Below are 19,113 nucleotides of genomic sequence, written 5' to 3' on the forward strand. Positions count from 1 at the left end.
GCCGATGCAGGGGACGCGGGTTCGTGCCCCGGTCCGGGAAGATCCCACATGCCGCAGAGCGGCTGGGCCCGTGAGCCATGGCCGCTGGGCCTGCGCGTCCGGACCCTGTGCTCCGCAACGGGAGAGGCCACAACAGTGAGAGGCCCGCGTACCGCAAAAAAAAAAAAAAAAAAAAAAAAAAAATTGTTCTTGCTAAAGGCCTGGTAACACCCATACAGTCCAGTAAACACTTTTCTGTTTTTACTGATCTTACTGGGGTGCTTGGTGGGCCTAGCCACTCTTCTTTTCCTTGAAATTCTTTCTTGAAGTTTTCTTCAACCTGTGCATGGTCCTCATCTACTGTTCAGCCTTTCAGAATTGCTCTTCCCTGCTGATTGTATGCAATAGGCCTTGCCTGGATGAAAGACCACCTGTCGCAGCAGGTGGCTTCAGTTCACTCTTACAGTTCACTTTTGAACTCTGCTTACCTTTACCTCCAGTATCTATTTTCTGAGCTCTGCTTCAGTCAGTCAGTAATACTTTTGGGGGGCCTTCCCTCGGCCAGGCTTCATTCAGCCTGGCTTCTGGGAATGAATAAGATGGAGTCGCTGCCCTTGGAGGTCAGCGTGGGGTTGGAGACAGAAGTAAGACGATAAGATAACTGAACATAAATCATTGAGAATGATACAATAGGGTGAGGTGGTAGAGTTGAAGGAGTGAGGCCTTGGCTGTGCCTGGGCTGACTAGAGATTCTTTCTGAATGGATCACACTTTAGTGGAGCCCTAAGGCTGAGAAGGTAGCCAAGGGACTGTCAGATGGAGCAGTGAAAACAGAGGTCTCTCAGCAGCACAAGGTATTCAGGTTAGGGATGGCAAGAATGCCAGTGAGAGAGAAAAGAGGGGAGGAGAGAGGTAGGAAATGTAGGGGCAGCCGGTGACATGGGGCCATGTATGAGTTTGGATTTATTGTTGTTAAAAGGAGAGAACGTTGGGTGTGAAACAGTTTTTGTGACGCGTACTGTTTTGGAAAGCCCACCCTGACCGCTGGCAGAGGATGGATGTGGTGTGGGAGTAGGATTCGAGAGGTGGTGGGAGCAGGGAGACCATGTGCCTGTAGTTCAGATGAGCATTTGTGAAGCTTGGAGAAGAGGGTTGTGTTGGGGATGGTGAGAAGTACTCTCCCTGGCTTTTATCCCTGCATCTGACTAGTCCACCAGTTATAGATTCTGGTCCTTAATATCTCTGCTTCTTCCTCTATCTTCAGGCCAGTTCCAGCCTAGCCCACTTTCAGGCTACCCTCACAACACTGTTAGAGCAGTTCTTCCAAAATATAAGTGTGTGCTTCCCTGCTGAACGTGCATTGTCTCTCTGTGGCTTTCTTAGTGCTCCTCGTGGTGCAGCTTCCTTCCGCTTTAAGCTTTCATCTCTTGCAGCTCTCTCTCCACATGCTTCCCTGAGCAGAACGACTTGTGTTTTTGCTGCCCACCTTGGTGGTCTCACTTCTCTGAGCACAGAAGGTCTCGATAGCGCTTCTTGCCTCTCACGTTTACAGTGCCTATGCAGGAGTCCTCCACAACTCATGTCAACTGTTACCATCTCTCAGAAGCCTTTCCTGACACCTCTTCACCTGTCCCACAAAATCTGATTTAGATGCTCCTTTTCTTCACTACGGTAGTATTCTCTGCATAGCCCTGTAAGTGAGCTTGAAGCTGCTGATTTCCTTGTCTGTTTCCACTGCTAAATTATAGACTCACTGAGGGCAAAGAGCATATCTTAGACCATTTTTGTATTCCTAGTGTTTAACACACTACCTGAAAACATGCCTAGTAGATATATATGCTGAATGACTTAAATCAGGAAAAGAGTTAAAAGAAGTACCTGTTATCTACTTTGTTTATTGATCAGCTCTTTTTTTGCCCCATGGTAAATTGATTCACTTTTACTGGAAAGATTAGAGGCTTGAGTCAGGATTTCATAGGGGGTGCATGGAGGCCCAGTCTGTTTATTGAGTGAATCCTTGTCTGATGGTGCAGAGAGGTCCACGAGAGAATGGGTATGAGGTGGCCACCGTTTGGTCATGGAAGAGGAGGGGAGATAATTTCAGTAGAGAGGTGAGGCGGCAACCAAATTGCACGGGTGGAGGAGTGAGTAGGAGGTGAAAAAGAAGGTTGGCTTCTCTTTCCTTTTCTTTTCTTTGTTTCTTTGTTTCTTTCTTTCTTTCTTTCTTCCTTCCTTCCTTTCTTTCTTTTCTTTCTTTCTTTTTTTTTTTTAATGGCTCGTTTTGTCTTCTTGTTGTTTTTTAATAGTACACAAACCCCAAGTCTGTTTGGTGGCCCAAAAGAAGAGGCTATAAATGTGGGGAGAGAATATTTGTGTGCCAGGGAGTTTTCTTAGCGATTTGTCAATATTAACTCATTTAATTCTCTTAATAACTCTGTAAGGTAGGTACTATTGTCTTTGTCATTTTATAGATATAAAAACTGAGGCACTGGGACTGCCCTGGTGGTGTAGTGCTTAAGAATCCGCCTGCCAATGCAGGGGACACGGGTTCGAGCCCTGGTCCGGGAAGATCCCACATGCCGCAGAACAACTAAGCGCGTGCGCCACAACTCCTGAGCCTGCGTGCTGCAACTACGGAAGCCCGTGCGCCTAGAGCCCGTGGTCCGCAACAAGAGAAGCCACTGCAATGAGCAGCCCACACACCGCAACAAAGAGTAACCCCCCGCTCGCCCAACTAGAGAAAGCCCACGAACGGCAATGAAGACCCAACACAGCCAAAAAATAAATAAAATTAGAAAAAAAGCAACAAACAAACAAAAAAAACCTGAGGCACTGTGGGGTAAAGGAGCTTGCCAGTAGTGGAACTGGGATTTGAACCCAGGCAGTCTGGCCGCAGAATTTACTCTCTCAACCACTGTTATGCTGCCTCTTAGTAAATGTGGGAGCAGAAGTTCAAATCTAGATTCACACTGGACTCTGGCACATGATAGTTTCTTCTTTTCAATTATTTGTTTCTACCCCCACCCCACCTGTCAGCCAGGCTGCAGATCTTCTATAAGGAAAACCTTGTTGACAGTATCTGACTTGGGTTTCTTGTAATTTCTAGCATTACTAGATGTTGAGAGTTTTATATTAACTTTGCAGTAAATGTAATTTTTTTAAATTTGCCAACCTCTGACTTGGAAAAGAGCAAAAACAAGTACTTCTGTCGGCTCAGAATAGAAGTATCTTTGATATTTGATCTCTGGACTGGCCTTTACTTTGGTATGTTGTAGTTACTGCTAGCTTAGCCTCCAGTCCTCTGTCCAAAGTCTATTATTAATTATTTATTGCTTTTCTGGGAAGGAATTTGCATTCTGTATGGACAAAAAGACCTTGTAAATTTTGCTGGCTTGAAGTTCACATGAAACACGTTTTATTTGAAAGGGTGGGTTGTTAGTTTTGCTTTGGGTAGGTAATTGTAACTATTATTAATTGGGGGCAAACACCTTGATAGGAAAATCAGAGCAAGTTAAGTTGCTCTGATTGTGTTTTGTGCTGTGACTGGAGCCTTACTGTGATGGAAAGCTGTTTTTTTTTTATTTTTATTTTTTATTTATTTATTTTTTTTTATTTTTGCGGTATGCGGGCCTCTCACTGTTGTGGCCTCTCCCGTTGCGGAGCACAGGCTCCTGACGCGCAGGCCCAGCGGCCATGGCTCACGGGCCCAGCCGCTCCGCGGCATATGGGATCCTCCCAGACCGGGGCACGAACCCGTATCCCCTGCATCGGCAGGCGGACTCTCAACCACTGCGCCACCAGGGAGGCCCGGAAAGCTGTTTTAAGGCAAAGAAGTAGATAGAATTTAAAGTACCCAGGATCAAGAATTACCTTGGTTAGGATTAACGAGAATGAGGAAGAGAACTGAGTAAGTAGTTTGACCAGCTATTGGACATGAATTTTTAGTGAATAAATAAATTGCAGGAAATAAACTAGGAAATGAATTGCAGGGAATTAATGGGCAGCGGGTATAAGGGTGTGTGCCATGATATTTGAGGAGGCATAAGGTTAAATTCAGCAAGGCTTTTGACTGGTACAGCAAGGGGCATGCAGTAACAATACAAATGTTTGTAGATTTGAGAAAGGAAAAGAAATTTGTTTTAATTATGTAACTGATAGTTTAAGAGCAGATTGATTACCCAGAACAATTTTGAGAGCAAGTTGGTCACATAGTTTGGAAATGGTTAAAGGGGAATCTATAGATGGATCAAGATTTAGTGCTTAAAAAATTAAAATTGTGATGTGTATGGTGCATTTCAGTGTAAGATTTTTTTTGCTTATTAGCTTGAGGTGGCAGCAGATACATATATTACTGAGAGGCACATTTTGAGACAAGTTAACTATAAAGCAGACTTTCCACGTAATTGTTTGAGAGGAGTAACACTTAAAAATAAAATAATACGATTGATTATAAACTCATTGGACACAAGAAAGTGAGATAGGTAAAGACTAGGAAGAGAATGAACTTACGAAAGGGGAGATATGAGATACATCTGAAAAAGAAAAGTCAAAGAAGCCTAGATTTGTGTTGCTGGAAAAGTAGAGGTAAAAATTGGAAGATGATTGAAAACAGAACCAAAAGGCTTGGGGAAAATTCATATATTTATTTACCTCCTCTGGTTGAAAATCTGAAACTGGGTGGGGATAAATAATAAGAGTTGGATATTAATACTGACTTAGGAAATTTGGCATTTTGAAGATAAATACATTTTCCTCATAAAAAGTACTTCCTGTGTTCTTCCCATAAACTGGCATATATTGTGCACTAAAAGGAACTTTGAAATTCACTGAAAGTACAGAAAGATGGAGGAGAGGAAGTTGTGGTTATTAGATCCTATGATTAGATAGGCATTTTTACATGAAAATAAACACCCAAGACTATATAGTTGGAGGATAAAAAGCACCTGTGGATGCCTGTCTTTATTTGTCCTTTGTCTGGTAGGTAATGCAAGTGCTCTTCAAGTCACTGGAATGGCACAGTTTAAAAGTGTTATTCCTTTTCACCCAGTGGCACTTGTAAATTATCAGGAGGGTAAAATTCTTAGGTTTTGTATTAAGAGGATTAATCAGTGAAGTTTATACAGAGAGGTCAGTGTGGACAAGTAAACTTTTTAAGAAATCACCTAGCTTCTATCCCAAACAATTAAAAGTATGTATTGAGACCTTAGCACCAAGTTTATTTGAAGATAGAGGAAAAGGCACAGTGGTTGAGAGATCCTGGTAAGAAAAGCCCCATGGGAGATAGAGTAGGAATTAAAAATAATGTTAATGTTACAGTATTAAAATTTGAAATGGTTGTACTTAGCCTACTTCCTTGAGATGGGAATGTGAAAATTTGGAACTGTGAAGTGCTGTGCAGACGTAAACCAGGGATGGTATTGCCACTAGGTGCTACTAGGACAGAGGAGAGCTGGGGGGACTGAAGGCAGACAGAATCTGAAGAGAGAGTGCAGTGCTGGAGATAACTGCTCGGAGATGCCGAGCAGAGTAGCGCCTGCAAGTCCAGCGTGGGGTCATCCCTGCTAGTCAGTGGAATGGAAGTGTGCAAGATACAGTATTGGCACAGAAGCGGAGACTGGAGTGAGGGTGACTGCATGAGGTGAGGAAGAACAGTTGGACTGAGTGTTTGGAGGCTACGCACAAAGTTGGAAGTGTCTTCAAATCCGTAGGATACCAGAGTGGTGATTATTTGGAGAGTTTGGTAAAAGTAAACAATTCTGAGGTTTAAAGGCATTGGGTATTGAGAAAGATTTTGCTCCTTCCTCTTCCCTTCTCCCTACATGTAGTCAGGGTTGTGAAATTGAGGCCTAATGATGAGTAGTCCCTATAAAATTGATTTTTCCTTTCTGAATATTTAGGTCATACAGAAATTGTAAAATCTAACAGAATTATGCTTTATTATAACAGGATTCCACTAGAAAAATATCCTTGAGATACCTCCAAAAAGCTGTCTGTGCAGTTAGAGCCATTACATTGTTTACTAAGGTTACCCTTAGTAAAAGATCTCAGCGTGCCCAGAAATGAGAGGCTCCCAAGAAGCAGAACTCAAAACCTAGATGGTCCTGTGCAAATCAGGATGAGCTGTTTACTGTCCTGTTTTATAAATTCATTGAAACGATCAACAGTATATTTTTATAAATGATCTCTATATAGAAGTAATATTCTTGTACTGTTTAAAATTAAATCCCCTAGTTTATAGTTTATTTTTAAAATTTTTTTTCAAGGGGCAAGTTTTTGGTACTTTTTTTTGTTTTTTTTTTTTGGCTGCGTCGGGTTTTAGTTGAGGCACACGGGATCTTCATTATGGCGAGCAGGCTCTTTGTTGCGGTGTGCGGGCTTCTCTCTAGTTGTGGCACGTGGGCTGCAGAGCGTGGGGGCTCGCTAGTTGTGGCACACGGGCTCTAGAGTGGGCGGGCTCAGTAGTTGTGGCATGAGGCTTAGTTGCCCCGTAGCAGGTGGGATCTTAGTTCCCTGACCAGGGATCAAACCCACGTCCCCTGCATTGGAAGGTGGACTCTTAACCACTGGACCACCAGGGAAGTCCCTAGTTTATGATTTTATGAAATACTTATTTTCTGCTTTAGAGTTGTTGAATCTTGGATATTTTAGGGAGAGGGAGGCTTTGTTCATCTATCTTTATCTTTGCCACACTCACTGAATTTTAAATTTTGTGCTGTTGCCTAAATGGAGGCTTTCTAACCTTTCAAGTTCCACATTCATTGGACTAAACTTCTTTAGCAACTGGTATGTACCATCCTGTCTTGTTACTGAGATGTTACCTGTGTATTAGTATCATCTTTAAAACTAGAGTACCCGTATGGAAATGGGGGCTTTTGTCTTGTACCATTTTTGTGTCCTTGCCATACCCACTTTACAGACAAGGCAGTCAGTATGTTTATTAATTGATCCAGGCAGATAGACATATGATGATATTTCTCTGTCTTTTCCAATCTTTAATGCTATGCATAGTATGCAAAATGGATCAGATCTTTTGATATTTTTTTTAAATTTTGCTTCTGACTTAAGAATGACATCATGAAGTAAGCAGACAATTAAGATGTACCTTCTAAGTGAGGAGTAGATAGGTCTGTAACCTTGGAGGACTGGAAATGTATTTTATTATCTACATTCAGGACTCTTACTCTGTTCTTTGCAGTTGAATAATAATGAACCCATATTCAACTTTGTGGCATTTTTAAAGGGTTGAGCTGGACATAATCAGCTTACGTATAACTGGCCATATCCTCTGGGCATAGGTTATGACCTAAATTCATTTGGATGAATACCCAGTTCACTTCAAAGTTTGTTAAAACTCAGACTTTGTTTTTTCTTTTGCCACACTTGGTCACACAGCTGTTTAAGTGGCAGAATTGGAAATGAAATTCAAGTAGTCTAACTGCAGAATTGGCTCTTGAAAACTTTGAGCCATATTGTCTCCTACAATTTGCTTCACTTCTGTTCCCTATCCTGGCTTATGGCTCCATCACCCACCCAGATAGTGAAGTGCGAAATTTTGGTTGTTCAGAATCCTTCTTTCTAAGCCTCAGCTATCCCTTAATCATCTGTCAGAGATCTTATACATATGCTGAGCTTTTTCCTTCACATTACCAGTGCTCTGGTTCAGATAAACTGATTATTTTAAATCTAGACCTCTTGCTACCAAAGTTATTCTTCTAAAATGCAGTTCTTGCTGTGGAAACCTATCAGTGTCTATCAGTTACCTTCAGGATAAGCTTTAAACTACTGTGCTTGGTATATTTTGGATACCATATGAACTATCCCATAGGATCCTGTACAGTTTAGATTACCGTTTGCCTGTTGGCCTCATCACTTTGCACCAACCTTACCAACAGTTCTCCAGCACTCCATACTTTCCATAATTCTTTCTTGAAGAATTACACTTTAAGACACAGTTCATTCAAAGGTTACCTTCTCTGTGAACCTTTTCCTGATTCCTGTAGGTTGGATTATCCATTTCTCTTGTGTACCTCAGATGTACTAGTTGACATTTTGCATCTATTTTAGTAACTGTCACACTGAAAGCTGTTTATTTGTTTATAGGTTGTCTCCTCACTAGACTATGAGCTCCTTGAAAGAAGGAATCGTGTCTTACTCATCTTTCTATCTCCAGTATCTAGAACAGTTCCTGGTACAAAGTAAGTGATTAACAACTTTATTTAACTAAGACTATATTTAGGAGTTAAACTCCATACATGCTGACAGTTAATTATACCTATGTAGACTGAGAAATACGTTGCCATAAAAAATATGGTTATAGATTTTTAACACTTCTGAGCCACAGTTTCCTCATCTACAAGATGGAAATAATACCTCCCTACTCATATAGTGTTATTATAATGCTCAGATAAAGGAATATATAGACATGGAAGCAACCTAAGTGTCCATCAGCAGATGAGTGGATTAAGAAGATATGGCATATAAATACAGTGGAATATTATGCAGCCATAAAAAAGAATGAAATTTTGCCATTTGTAGCAACGGATGGACTTGGAGGGTAATATGCTAAGTGAAATAAGTCAGACAGAGAAAGACATACTGTATGATATCACTTATATGTGGAATTAAAAAAAACAACAAACTAGTGAATATAACAAAAAAGAAACAGACTCACAGATACAGAGAAAAAACTAGTGGTTACTGTTGTTGAGAGGGAAGGGGGAGGGGCAATGTAGGTGTAGGGGATTGATTAAGAGGTATAAACTATTATGTATAAAATAAGCTACAAGGATATATTTGTACAAACTGGGAATATAGCCAATATTTTATAATAACTATAAATGGAGTATAATCTTTAAAAATTATGAGTCACTATACTGTACACCTGTAACATATAATATTGTACATCAACTGTACTTCAATAAAAAATTATCACATTAAAAAAGAATGTATATACCAGTACATTACATGTATTTTAAGTGCCATAACGTCTTTGTTATTAAATGAAGTGTGAGAACTAATTGCATGTTGAAGTAGATGATTCTGTTTGCTGTGTATCTTCCCTCTTAAGGCAAAATAACACCATTTTTGAAGGATCTTTATCATTTGCGGTTTAAATTTGCAGTTATTGGTGACTGGAAGCATGCACTCTTGAGTCTGAGGGTTGGTTTATATAAGACAAAGTGAGAAGTAGCTTGGAGGTGAGAATCTGGGTACAGAAAAAGTTTTAAGCTGTTAGAGCGAACAATCTTTTGCCTAGTTGGCATTTTCCCAGTCTGCACGGCATTTTAAACTTTACAGTTCTTTTTTATGTACCTTATTCTCAACCTCAGCAATTACCTTTCTGTCTAATTCACTAATAAAGTCCCTCAATTTTCTTTTAATCTACCTCCAAATGAATTCTTATCTTCCCTTATCCTTAGGTCCGTCATTTACTGTTCAGAGGAAGAAGTGCCTTTTTCGTGGAAGACTAATTACACATCATCTGTATGAAAGCTCTGGCTTTTCTTTCTTTTTCTTCTCAGGCTGCAGACATACTCCCTTACCACCACCGCATTTGATGAATTAGAACTCTACACTTTGCTGTGTCTACTTCCTTGCCTTCCATGCGTTCTTTACATTTTTTAAAATTCTGTAATTTGAACATGCCAATTCCAGATTATATGTAACATATGGAATTTAATAATAGAAACAAACATTTGGGAACCAACCATTTGACTTAGAACTAGGTCAGTACTTACACAGTTAAGGAGCTACCTGTGAGTACCTCTGTAACCCCATATTCCTGTCTTTCCCCAACCCCTGAAGTAACTGCTATTTTGAATTTGTTTTTTTTAAATCTCTTTTCTAAAAATAGTATTACCACAAATATAGTTCTTTGTTTTGAGTTTAATGTTATGTTTAGAGTCTTTTTAAAGCTTGCACAAATGGTATTTTATTATAGAGAAATGTCTAATTTATAAATCTTTATACATTTCAAAGAAAACATTTAACCATCATAAAAGAATAATAGAAAAATCTCAGAATGCATATTCAAATTTATGACAAGAAAATAATCATGGAGACTTATTTTTGTACTGTGTGGATATTGTACCATATATGAAAGAAAGCTCCTTATTCAGAGTGTAGCAGGTGTATTTCCACACACTAATTTCTTGAGTTTGGCAGAAGTGTCTCAGTTAGATTGATAGTGTACTCCTTGGAGGAGTCACAGCTTGTCATTTGTTTGCCCTTTGGACCTCAGCAGTTCTTCAGTGGGCTTCATTCCATTGTTTATTGATAGTATAAGCTTTTGAGAGTCAGGATCCATAATGCCCCCATGTTTCGGGATTTCTTTTCAATCATGGAATCGTGGCATTTTCAAAAGAAATGCATAGCAAAAGATGAGGCCATGATAACTGCCAGAAGAATTCATTTCTTTCTTCTTTGTCATTAGGAGTTGGAAGCATTTCTTGATGCTCAATGTAGAACGTTAAATCTTGGAGGTGGGACTAAGTGAGAGGAAGATGTTAATACCTGAAACTCCTGTTTGTCTTTTTTCATTTACTATTGTGTTTCTAAGATCCATTCATGTTGTTGCTTACAGCTATAGTTCATTCATTCTCACTACTGTTCCATTGTGTGTTAGCCTAATTCTTTTATTTTTTTTTGTGGTACACGGGCCTCTCACTGTTTTGGCCTCTCCTGTTGCGGAGCACAGGCCCCAGACGCACAGGCTCAGCGGCCATGGCTCACGGGCCCAGCCGCTCTGCGGCACACTGGATACTCCCGGACCGGGGCACCAACCCGTGTCCCCTGCATCGGCAGGTGGACTCTCAACCACTGCGCCACCAGGGAAGCCCAGCCTAATTCTTTTAACCATTGTTACCAGTGGACATTTGAGCATTTTTGTTGTTGTTGTTGTTATGAAGAATGCTTATACTTGGCATGCAAGTACAAAAATTTTTATAGTATGTAACTAGAATTGCTTATTGAAGGACATGCAAATGTTCAACTTTACATAATAATGCCAAATTGTTTTCCAACAATTTTACCAAATTTAACACCTACCAGCAGGACTTTACCAATTTAAACACCTAGTAGCAGTTTGTAAGAGCCACCACTGCTCAATTTTTTTTTTTTTGCCGTTATTTGATACTGTCAGAACTCCTAGTTATTACCATTCTAGTGAGTTTGAAAATAACATCTCATGTGGTCTTAACTAGTATTTCTCTGATGAATAATGAGATTCTATATCTTTTAAAATACTTATTGGCCAAACAAGTTTCCTTGTGTATAAAATTTCTGTTCAGGTTTTTTTGCCCATTTGCTTCCTGTGTTTTTGTTTTTTGTGTTTTTTTGAGGTTCTTAAATAGTTTAAATAATAATCTTTAATCAGTTTTAAGTTTTGTAAATATCTCCAGTTTCTGGCTTGTCTTTTAATTTTTTTTTATGATGTTTTATGGTAAACAGAAGTTCTCAGTTTCCACATAGTTAAAATATTCATTCTTTTCTTCTTTGGTTAGTATGCTTGTTTAAGAAATCTTTCCTTCTGGGAGGACACAAAACAACAGTTTTCTGCTGTACTTTCTTAAAGTTTTAAAGTTTGCCTTTCATATAATATCACTAGTCCATCTTGAATTGATTTTGTATATGATATGAGGTAGAGATCCAGTTTAATTCTTTGCATATTGATAATATCAGGACCATTTAATTGTCCCTCCTTTCCCACAGATCTGCATTGCTACATCTGTTACCTGAGTATGTCCTTAGATACTTGGTCTTTTGGGGGACTCTTTATGTTGTTTCATTTTATTTACGCTTCTTCAGTCTTGCCAGGCATTTATTTGTTTTAGTGTTTTCTAAGAACTATGGTTTTGTTGATCCTTTCTGTTACCCTTTTTCTACTTCATTAATTTCTGTTCTTTATTATCTCCTACATTCTTTGGATTTACTCGTGATTGTCTTTCTAACTTAACAGACTGGCCTATGAACTCATTCATTTTCAGCCTTTCTTCTTTTCCTAGTATAAGTCATTAAGGCTATAGATTTGCCTCTAAGTATAACTTTTACTGTATTCCGAAAATGTTTGTATGTGCTGTTTTTATCATTTAGTTTTTAGTATTTTTAGAAAAATTTCCAATGGGGTTTCTGATGACTCATGAAATATTTAGAAGTGTTATTATTTTCTATTTGTATTTTAAAAATTTATCTTTCATTATTGATTTTTAACTTAATTGCATTTTGATCAGAGCCTGGGAACAGTATGATACATATTCTTTGAAATTTAGTGACATTTTCATTATCTCCCAGTGTGTGTATTATTTTTCTATATGTCTCATGTATACTTAGAAGAAAGTTTATTTTCTAGTAACTGGGTATAAGGTTCTGTTAATTAAATCCTGCTTGTTAATCATTTTGTTTTTATTTATTTATTTATTCAATTTTTTTAAAAAATTGGGGTATAGTTGCTTTACAGTGTTGTGCTAGCTCCTGCTGCACAGCAAAGTGAACCAGCCATATGTATGCACATATCCCCTCCCTTGTGGATTTCCTTCTCATTTAGGTCACCACAGAGCACCGAGTAGAGTTCCCTGCGCTATACAGCAGTTCCTCACTAGATAATCTATTTCATACCCAGCGGCTTATATATGTCAATCCCAATCTCCCAATTCATCCCACCCCGCATTTCCCCCCCTGGTGTCCACATGTTTCTTCTCTGCATCTGTGTCTCTATTTCTGCTTTGCAAATAGTTTCATCTGTTTTGGTCCACTTGATCCATGGAAAATTAGTGTGTGTTGAAATCGCCCAAGGCAGTGGCCAATTTGTCAGTTTCCTTCTGTGGTTCTAACAGTCTTTGGAGGCTTTTCTCCCCCCAGGAGATGGTGAATTTTATTTTGCCTTGTCTGGATAGAGATTTGATTTGCTTAGAAATGTTCCAGGGTAAAGAGAGACTAGGAGAAAGCACAGTATGTAGAATTCTGTTTTAATTTTCACTGTCAACTGGGAGAGCAGCATACTCACAGTACTGAACTCAGAGGCTGGATTCTTCAGGGTTCTTTGGCTCAGCTGCGGATTGGAGTTCTTGATCCTTTTTTTTTTTTTTCTTTTTTTTTTTTGCGTTACGCGGGCCTCTCACTGTTGTGGCCTCTCCCATTGCGGAGCACAGGCTCCGGACACGCAGGCTCAGCGGCCATGGCTCACGGGCCCAGCCACCCCGCGGCACGTGGGATCTTCCCGGACCGGGGCACGAACCCGTGTCCCCTGCATCGGCAGGCGGACTCTCAACCACTGCGCCACCAGGGAAGCCCCTCTTGATCCTTTTTGTTATGTTTCCTTTCAGACTTCTTCCATTAGTCTTTGTTCCTTCATCTCTTGGTCCATGCTTGAGTTCCCACTTTCACCTTTTGGGACACTCACCAAATCTGTTTTATTTTCATCTTTCCAGGTTGATTCTTCCTGAGATGTTGAGCTGGAGTGACTTTTCCTCCATCACTTGTAGGGGATTGCTGCTCTATGTTTGAGCTCTGAGATCAAGCAGAAAGATGAGCACTTCACTTCACACAAGCGTTCTCTGTTGATGGAGGGGTCAGCATTACCTTTAGTAGCTAATCAGGTTTGGGAAGCTTAGAAGTTGGAGAGTGACAGTCTTTTGCCTTACTGAGTATTTCATTTTCCAGAGACATCTCACTCTCTCTCCTTCATGCATCCCGGTCTGACTTCTGGCAGATGTGGCAAGGTCCCAATCTGAGATGAAGCACTTCCTGTCCTTAACCATCACTGTTCTAGATATTCTTAACTCTGCCAGTTTGGGTGTCTCTCCTGAGGCTGTCATTCTAGTTTTGGTTCATCGAACTGATGCTGCGATTTCTCCCTTTCCTTCTGTAGCTGGTCTTCTACTTGCTGTCTCACAGGTGTGTCAGCAGGCTTTGCTGCTGCAAAGATAGAAGCTGCTTGACTAACCTGGGAAGTACCAGCAGAGGAGTCATCTTCCTTAGGAGTACTCTGAGGCTTTAGATTCAGTTTGGGTCTCTTGGAGGGTCCTCTATCATCACACCTGTAATCATCTGGAGAGCAGTTGTCTTTGGTGCTCCACGACTGAATGTCCTGTCTACCCATCTTCACAGTGGTCCTGCTTCCTCTGTAGTCGTCATCCCTATAGTACCCACTACGACATGCATTTCTGCCACTGTTTATCCTGAAGTCATAACCTCTACCGTGGTCTCTGCTGCTTTAGTCATGATAGCAGTCCTGGCCTCCGTAGTGACCACAACGTTTGTCTTCAAACTCTCTTCACCTCTCCTAGGTGGACAGTCAAATCCAAGCTGTCTGTTGCAAGACAGCTCCTCCACTCTGTATCGGTTTTGTGAGAAACCTTATTTCTTTTTCAGCCAAAAGAATGATCATCCTTGTCTTTTTCCTGTGCTTGATTAGCAGTGTCCCCTGGAATTCTGTTACCTAGAGATTTTTTTATTGATGTTGAGGATACTGAGCAGGGACTCCAAGTTCTCAATCTCAGCTTTTTTTTTTTTTTTTTTTATGGTATGCGGGCCTCTCACTGTTGTGGCCTCTCCCGTTGCGGAGCACAGGCTCCAGACGCGCAGGCTCAGCGGCCTTGGCTCACGGGCCCAGCCGCCCCGCGGCATGTGGGATCTTCCCGCACCGGGGCACGAACCCGTGTCCCCTGCATTGGCAGGCGGACTCTCAACCACTGCGCCACCAGGGAAGCCCTCAAACTCAACATTATTAAAACCTTTCAACCTCTCTGGATTACTGGGTTTGCATGGTAAATGCACTGCACTGATATTTAATCCTCTAAAGAATTCCTTAATGGAGACTTCTGTCTGTCACAAGTTGGGTTCCCCAGAAAAGCAGTGTAGGATGGCAGATGGGGAAGTGGCTCTGGTTCCCAAGCAGCCTGTGGAGCAGTGGGCAGGATGTAGTGGTTAGTTGCAGGTGCCTTATATATGTTGTCATCATAACTGTGCCAAGTGCTTGAAACATCCTCCAGATCATCTGTTTTATCAGTCCAGCTGACTGGTGTGGGGATATAGATGCTGCTTCCACCAGTGTTTCCATCCTCAGCCTGTAAGCCTGTTAGGGAGATAGTGTTCCCATTCTTCTTGGCTCAGGTCACTTTGCTGGGCTGGGGGAAAGAACCAAAACGAGGCTTTTTTTTTTTTTTTTTTTTTAAGCATGCAAATTTGGAGTTTTATTTCTACTTACTAGATTGGATCTTGTATCATTTTCTTTGTTCTCCCTAATAATGCTCTTTTTTCTGCTATTATAACTAATCCCAGCTTTCTTTTTGTTTATATTTGCCTAATATGTCCTTTTCCATATTTTTGCTTTCATCCTATCAGCATCTTTATTTTGTACGTGTCTCTTATCTTACTTTTGAATTTGTCCGTATACATTTATTGTGATTATTTCTATATTTGAACTCTCTTTGTGCTTTCTGATAATCCTGGTTGTTTATGCCTTTTTCTTTTTTTCTTTCCTTTTCTAGCCTTTTTTTGGGAATTGATTTTTTTTAAATTGTATTCTCTTCTCTACTAGTTTGGAAATTACACTCACTTATTTCTATTCTTTCATGATTACCCTTGAAATTCTGCTGGCATACTATTAGTATATAGGCTAAAGTTAAGCCAGATCATAATCCCACTGCTGGACAATGCAGAATTTACATCATCAACTCCTGTCCTCTCTCTTCCTGCTCTGCTCCTCCATTATATGTTCTTTATTCCTTATTTGAACGGTTTACATGGATCTTATTTAAATACCATAATAAGATATTGTTATTTTATTCAGAGAATGTTTATTTAGATTTATTTGTATGCTTACTAATTTCTTTACTCATCTTTTCCTTCTTACATCTCAGGTCATCCTTGTGTGTAATTTTACTGTTTCATGAAACGTCCTTTAGATTTTGTTGAAGTAAAGGTCTGCTGCTGGTAAACTCTCTTTTGGTTTATCTGGCAAAGTCTTAATGCCTTCTGTGTCCCAGAGGGAGTTTTAGTGGTTGAATAATTTTTGTCTCAGTTCTTTGCACATAGATGCTTGTTCTACCTTTTGTGCTTCCATTGCTGCTGTTAAGAATTCTGCTATCACTTTACTCTCTTCTTTTATATGTAATCACTTTTCTCTTTGGCTGCTTTTAACATGCTCTCTTTTGGTGTTCTGCAGTTTGACTTCTTTGTGTCCAAATGTGAGTGCCCTTTATGTTTATCCTGCCTCTTTTATATATATTGTATTTCTTAGAATTGTGAATAAATGTTTTTTATGGCTCCAGAAAATTAAGTCGTTTTCTCTCCTGGTATGACCTCCTCTTTCTTCATTTTCTGAGATTATGAGTAGAAATATATTTCAAGTCACGTTTTATCTTTCACGTCTTTTAGCTTCTTTTTGATATTTTCAAGCTGTTTATTTCAGCATTACTTCTAAATGATTTTTTTGGTTTATGTTCAAGTTTACTGATTCTTAAGTTCTGTCTAATCTGAATAAACTATGGATTTTAATTAATAATAATATATTGATATTGGTTCATTGATTATGACAAGTGTAGCATACTAATATAAGAAATTAATAGTAGGGGAAACTGGGTATAGGGTATATGAGAACTCTGTTATCTTCACAACTTCTCTGTAAATCTGAAACTATTCTAAAATGAAGAGTTTAAACAAATTCTATATGATTCTTTTTCAGATTTGCAATGCCATTTTCATGGTCTCTTTGCTTGACCATGTTTTATTTTATCTTTTATTGCTAAAACTAATTTTTAAAAATTTATGTTTAATAATCATAAATATGTAAAGTTCATAAAGGGTAAGAAACATATGTGTTAATATTTCTCAATCTTGCCCTGAATGTTCTACTTTATGATAGTAGGTTAAAGGTGTGTAGAAGGTTAGCCTTAAAATATTTGCCATGCTCCTGTGAGCCATGGCCGCTGAGCCTGTGCGTTCGGAGCCTGTGCTCCACAATGGGAGAGACCACAACAGTGAGAGGCCCGCGTACCGCAAAAAAAAAAAAAAAAAAAAATTTACCATGCAGAAGAAAGCTGCTTTGTATTTTATTTAAAAAGTAAAAATTGGGTGGAGCAGTGAAACAGAACTTGAAAAAAATTATCTATAAAAAGAAACATGCAGGGGCTTCCCTGGTGGCGCAGTGGTTGAGAGCCTGCCTGCCGATGCAGAGGACATAGGTTCGTGCCCCGGTCCGGGAAGATCCCACATGCCACGGAGCGGCTGGGCCTGTGAGCCATGGCCGCTGAGCCTGCACGTCCGGAGCCTGTTCTCCGCAACGGGAGAGGCCACAAGAGTGAGAGGCTCGCGTACCACAAAAACAACAACAACAACAACAACAAAAACAACCAAACAAAAAAGAAACATGCAGGATTTACTGGGGACATGACAACTTAATGTAATATATAAACCTGCTCTAGGTACTGTATTTAAAGATTATGATAAAGGACATTGTTGGGACAGGTGATGAAATTATAATATATGGACTGTATATTAGATAATAATAATGTACTAGCTAAGTTCCTGAATTCTATTATTGTATTGTATTGTGAGAATATTTTTATTCCTAGGAAATACATACTAAAGTATTAAAGAGTAAAGGGACAGTTTACTTAGGTGGTTCAGGTAGTAAATTAATAATGTATAATATTATATAATATGTAAAAATAAACATAAAAATTATTTATGTATTTGTTTGATTTATAAATCAACACATGACCCTGGATTCTTAGTACCATCATTTATTTTGTTGCTCAAGTTGACCCAGATATGGTTACTTAGCCATATTCTCTTGTAATTCTTACAATAATACTAAGTCTTAATTTTAAATGGAGGACAGCTGTGGCTATATCAACATGTGGTGGGTTGAAGTGTGGTTTCTTAGTTAATCCAAGTAAACAGTGTTAATCATATGGAAAATTATAATCTCTAGTCTAATATATGAATAAATTAACTTTTTTGTAGGTTTAAGCTGAATTTTGGGACATGGCCACTGCTTCACCAAGGTCTGATACTAGAAATAATGACAGTGGAAGGTTACAGTTACAGGTAACTGGTAAGTTATTTTCACAATAATTTAAAATAGTAGTTCCTTGATGAAACTTTCTTTTTAATACCTAATTCAGCAGACTTATTTCATAAGTATATTCTCTTTTAGATTCATGCCATGGTGTATTTGTTGCAATAGGCCTCAAAGCTAGAAACCCTCTAAAAATATTTTATGTATTCAGTAAGTATTTATTGAACCTGTGCTGGATGCAGAGAAGCTATATCCTCTGGTGGTGGGAGAATTTGTGTATTGGAATAAACACCATTGAGCTGGTCCTTAGATGATTATTAGGATGGAGAAGGATGCTAAAAGCCTCTTTTCATCCATTTAAGCTATTCATTCAATCATTGGGCAAATATTTGTTAAGTGGAATTCTATATATGAAAACACACAAGGCCCTAGTAGTCCAGGAACTTACTATATAATGTTGAGACAGGTTTGTTTTGCATGGACAGTTACCATGCAAAGTGATCATTAACTGGATGCAATGAGAACTTAGAGGAAAGCGTCATAGGTCTGCTTGGGATTGGAGATGGCCTATAGATCTAGGAGAACAGGGTAAGAGAAAGACTCACAGAGGGTAACACATTGACTCTTGTAGGAGGGATCAGAGTTCATCTCAAATTAGATTGGCAGTTAAAAGCATGAGAGAGAGAGGGAACAGCACATGTAAATGCATGAAAGAGCCTTTTTTTAGGTGACTTCAGATCATTTATTTTAGCTAGTTGGAATAATGATTCAAGGAGTGGTCCTTAAACCAGCAATTTTACTAGTAGAAATTTATTTTGCAGGTATTTATATTATTTATTTATGCATATAAATAATGTCCATATATAATGTATGTATATAGTTTTTATATATATAGTTTATATATAAATATCTACAAGATAAATTAGTAGAAGTAACAGAGAGACAGTGAGGGAGAGAGAGTTTTTAATAGCAAAAGACTGACAGTGGAATTCTAGATAAACAATGACATGAAATAAATGAATATTTATTTACCAGTAGGAGCCGAGTTCTAAGATAATATTGTTAAGTGAAAGAGCAAGGTGTGGAATAGTGTGTTTAGTATGTGACCATATGGA

General features: G+C 39.1%; 1 protein-coding gene across 1 annotated transcript in view; it reads left to right on the top strand.

Moving 5' to 3' along the window:
* The window catches only part of WWP1 (WW domain containing E3 ubiquitin protein ligase 1), a 119,364-nt gene that overhangs the window by 16,024 nt on the left and 84,227 nt on the right, over positions 1 to 19,113 (top strand). The window contains exons 2-3 of the mRNA XM_081258360.1: positions 8,080 to 8,174; positions 17,944 to 18,034. Of these exons, the coding sequence (XP_081114486.1) occupies positions 17,965 to 18,034 (70 nt within the window). The 5' untranslated portion in view covers positions 8,080 to 8,174; positions 17,944 to 17,964. The remainder of the gene's footprint in view (positions 1 to 8,079; positions 8,175 to 17,943; positions 18,035 to 19,113) is intronic.

The sequence above is a fragment of the Mesoplodon bidens genome, assembly GCF_964165515.1.
Source record: "Mesoplodon bidens genome assembly, chromosome: 16".
Lineage (NCBI taxonomy): Eukaryota > Metazoa > Chordata > Mammalia > Artiodactyla > Ziphiidae > Mesoplodon > Mesoplodon bidens.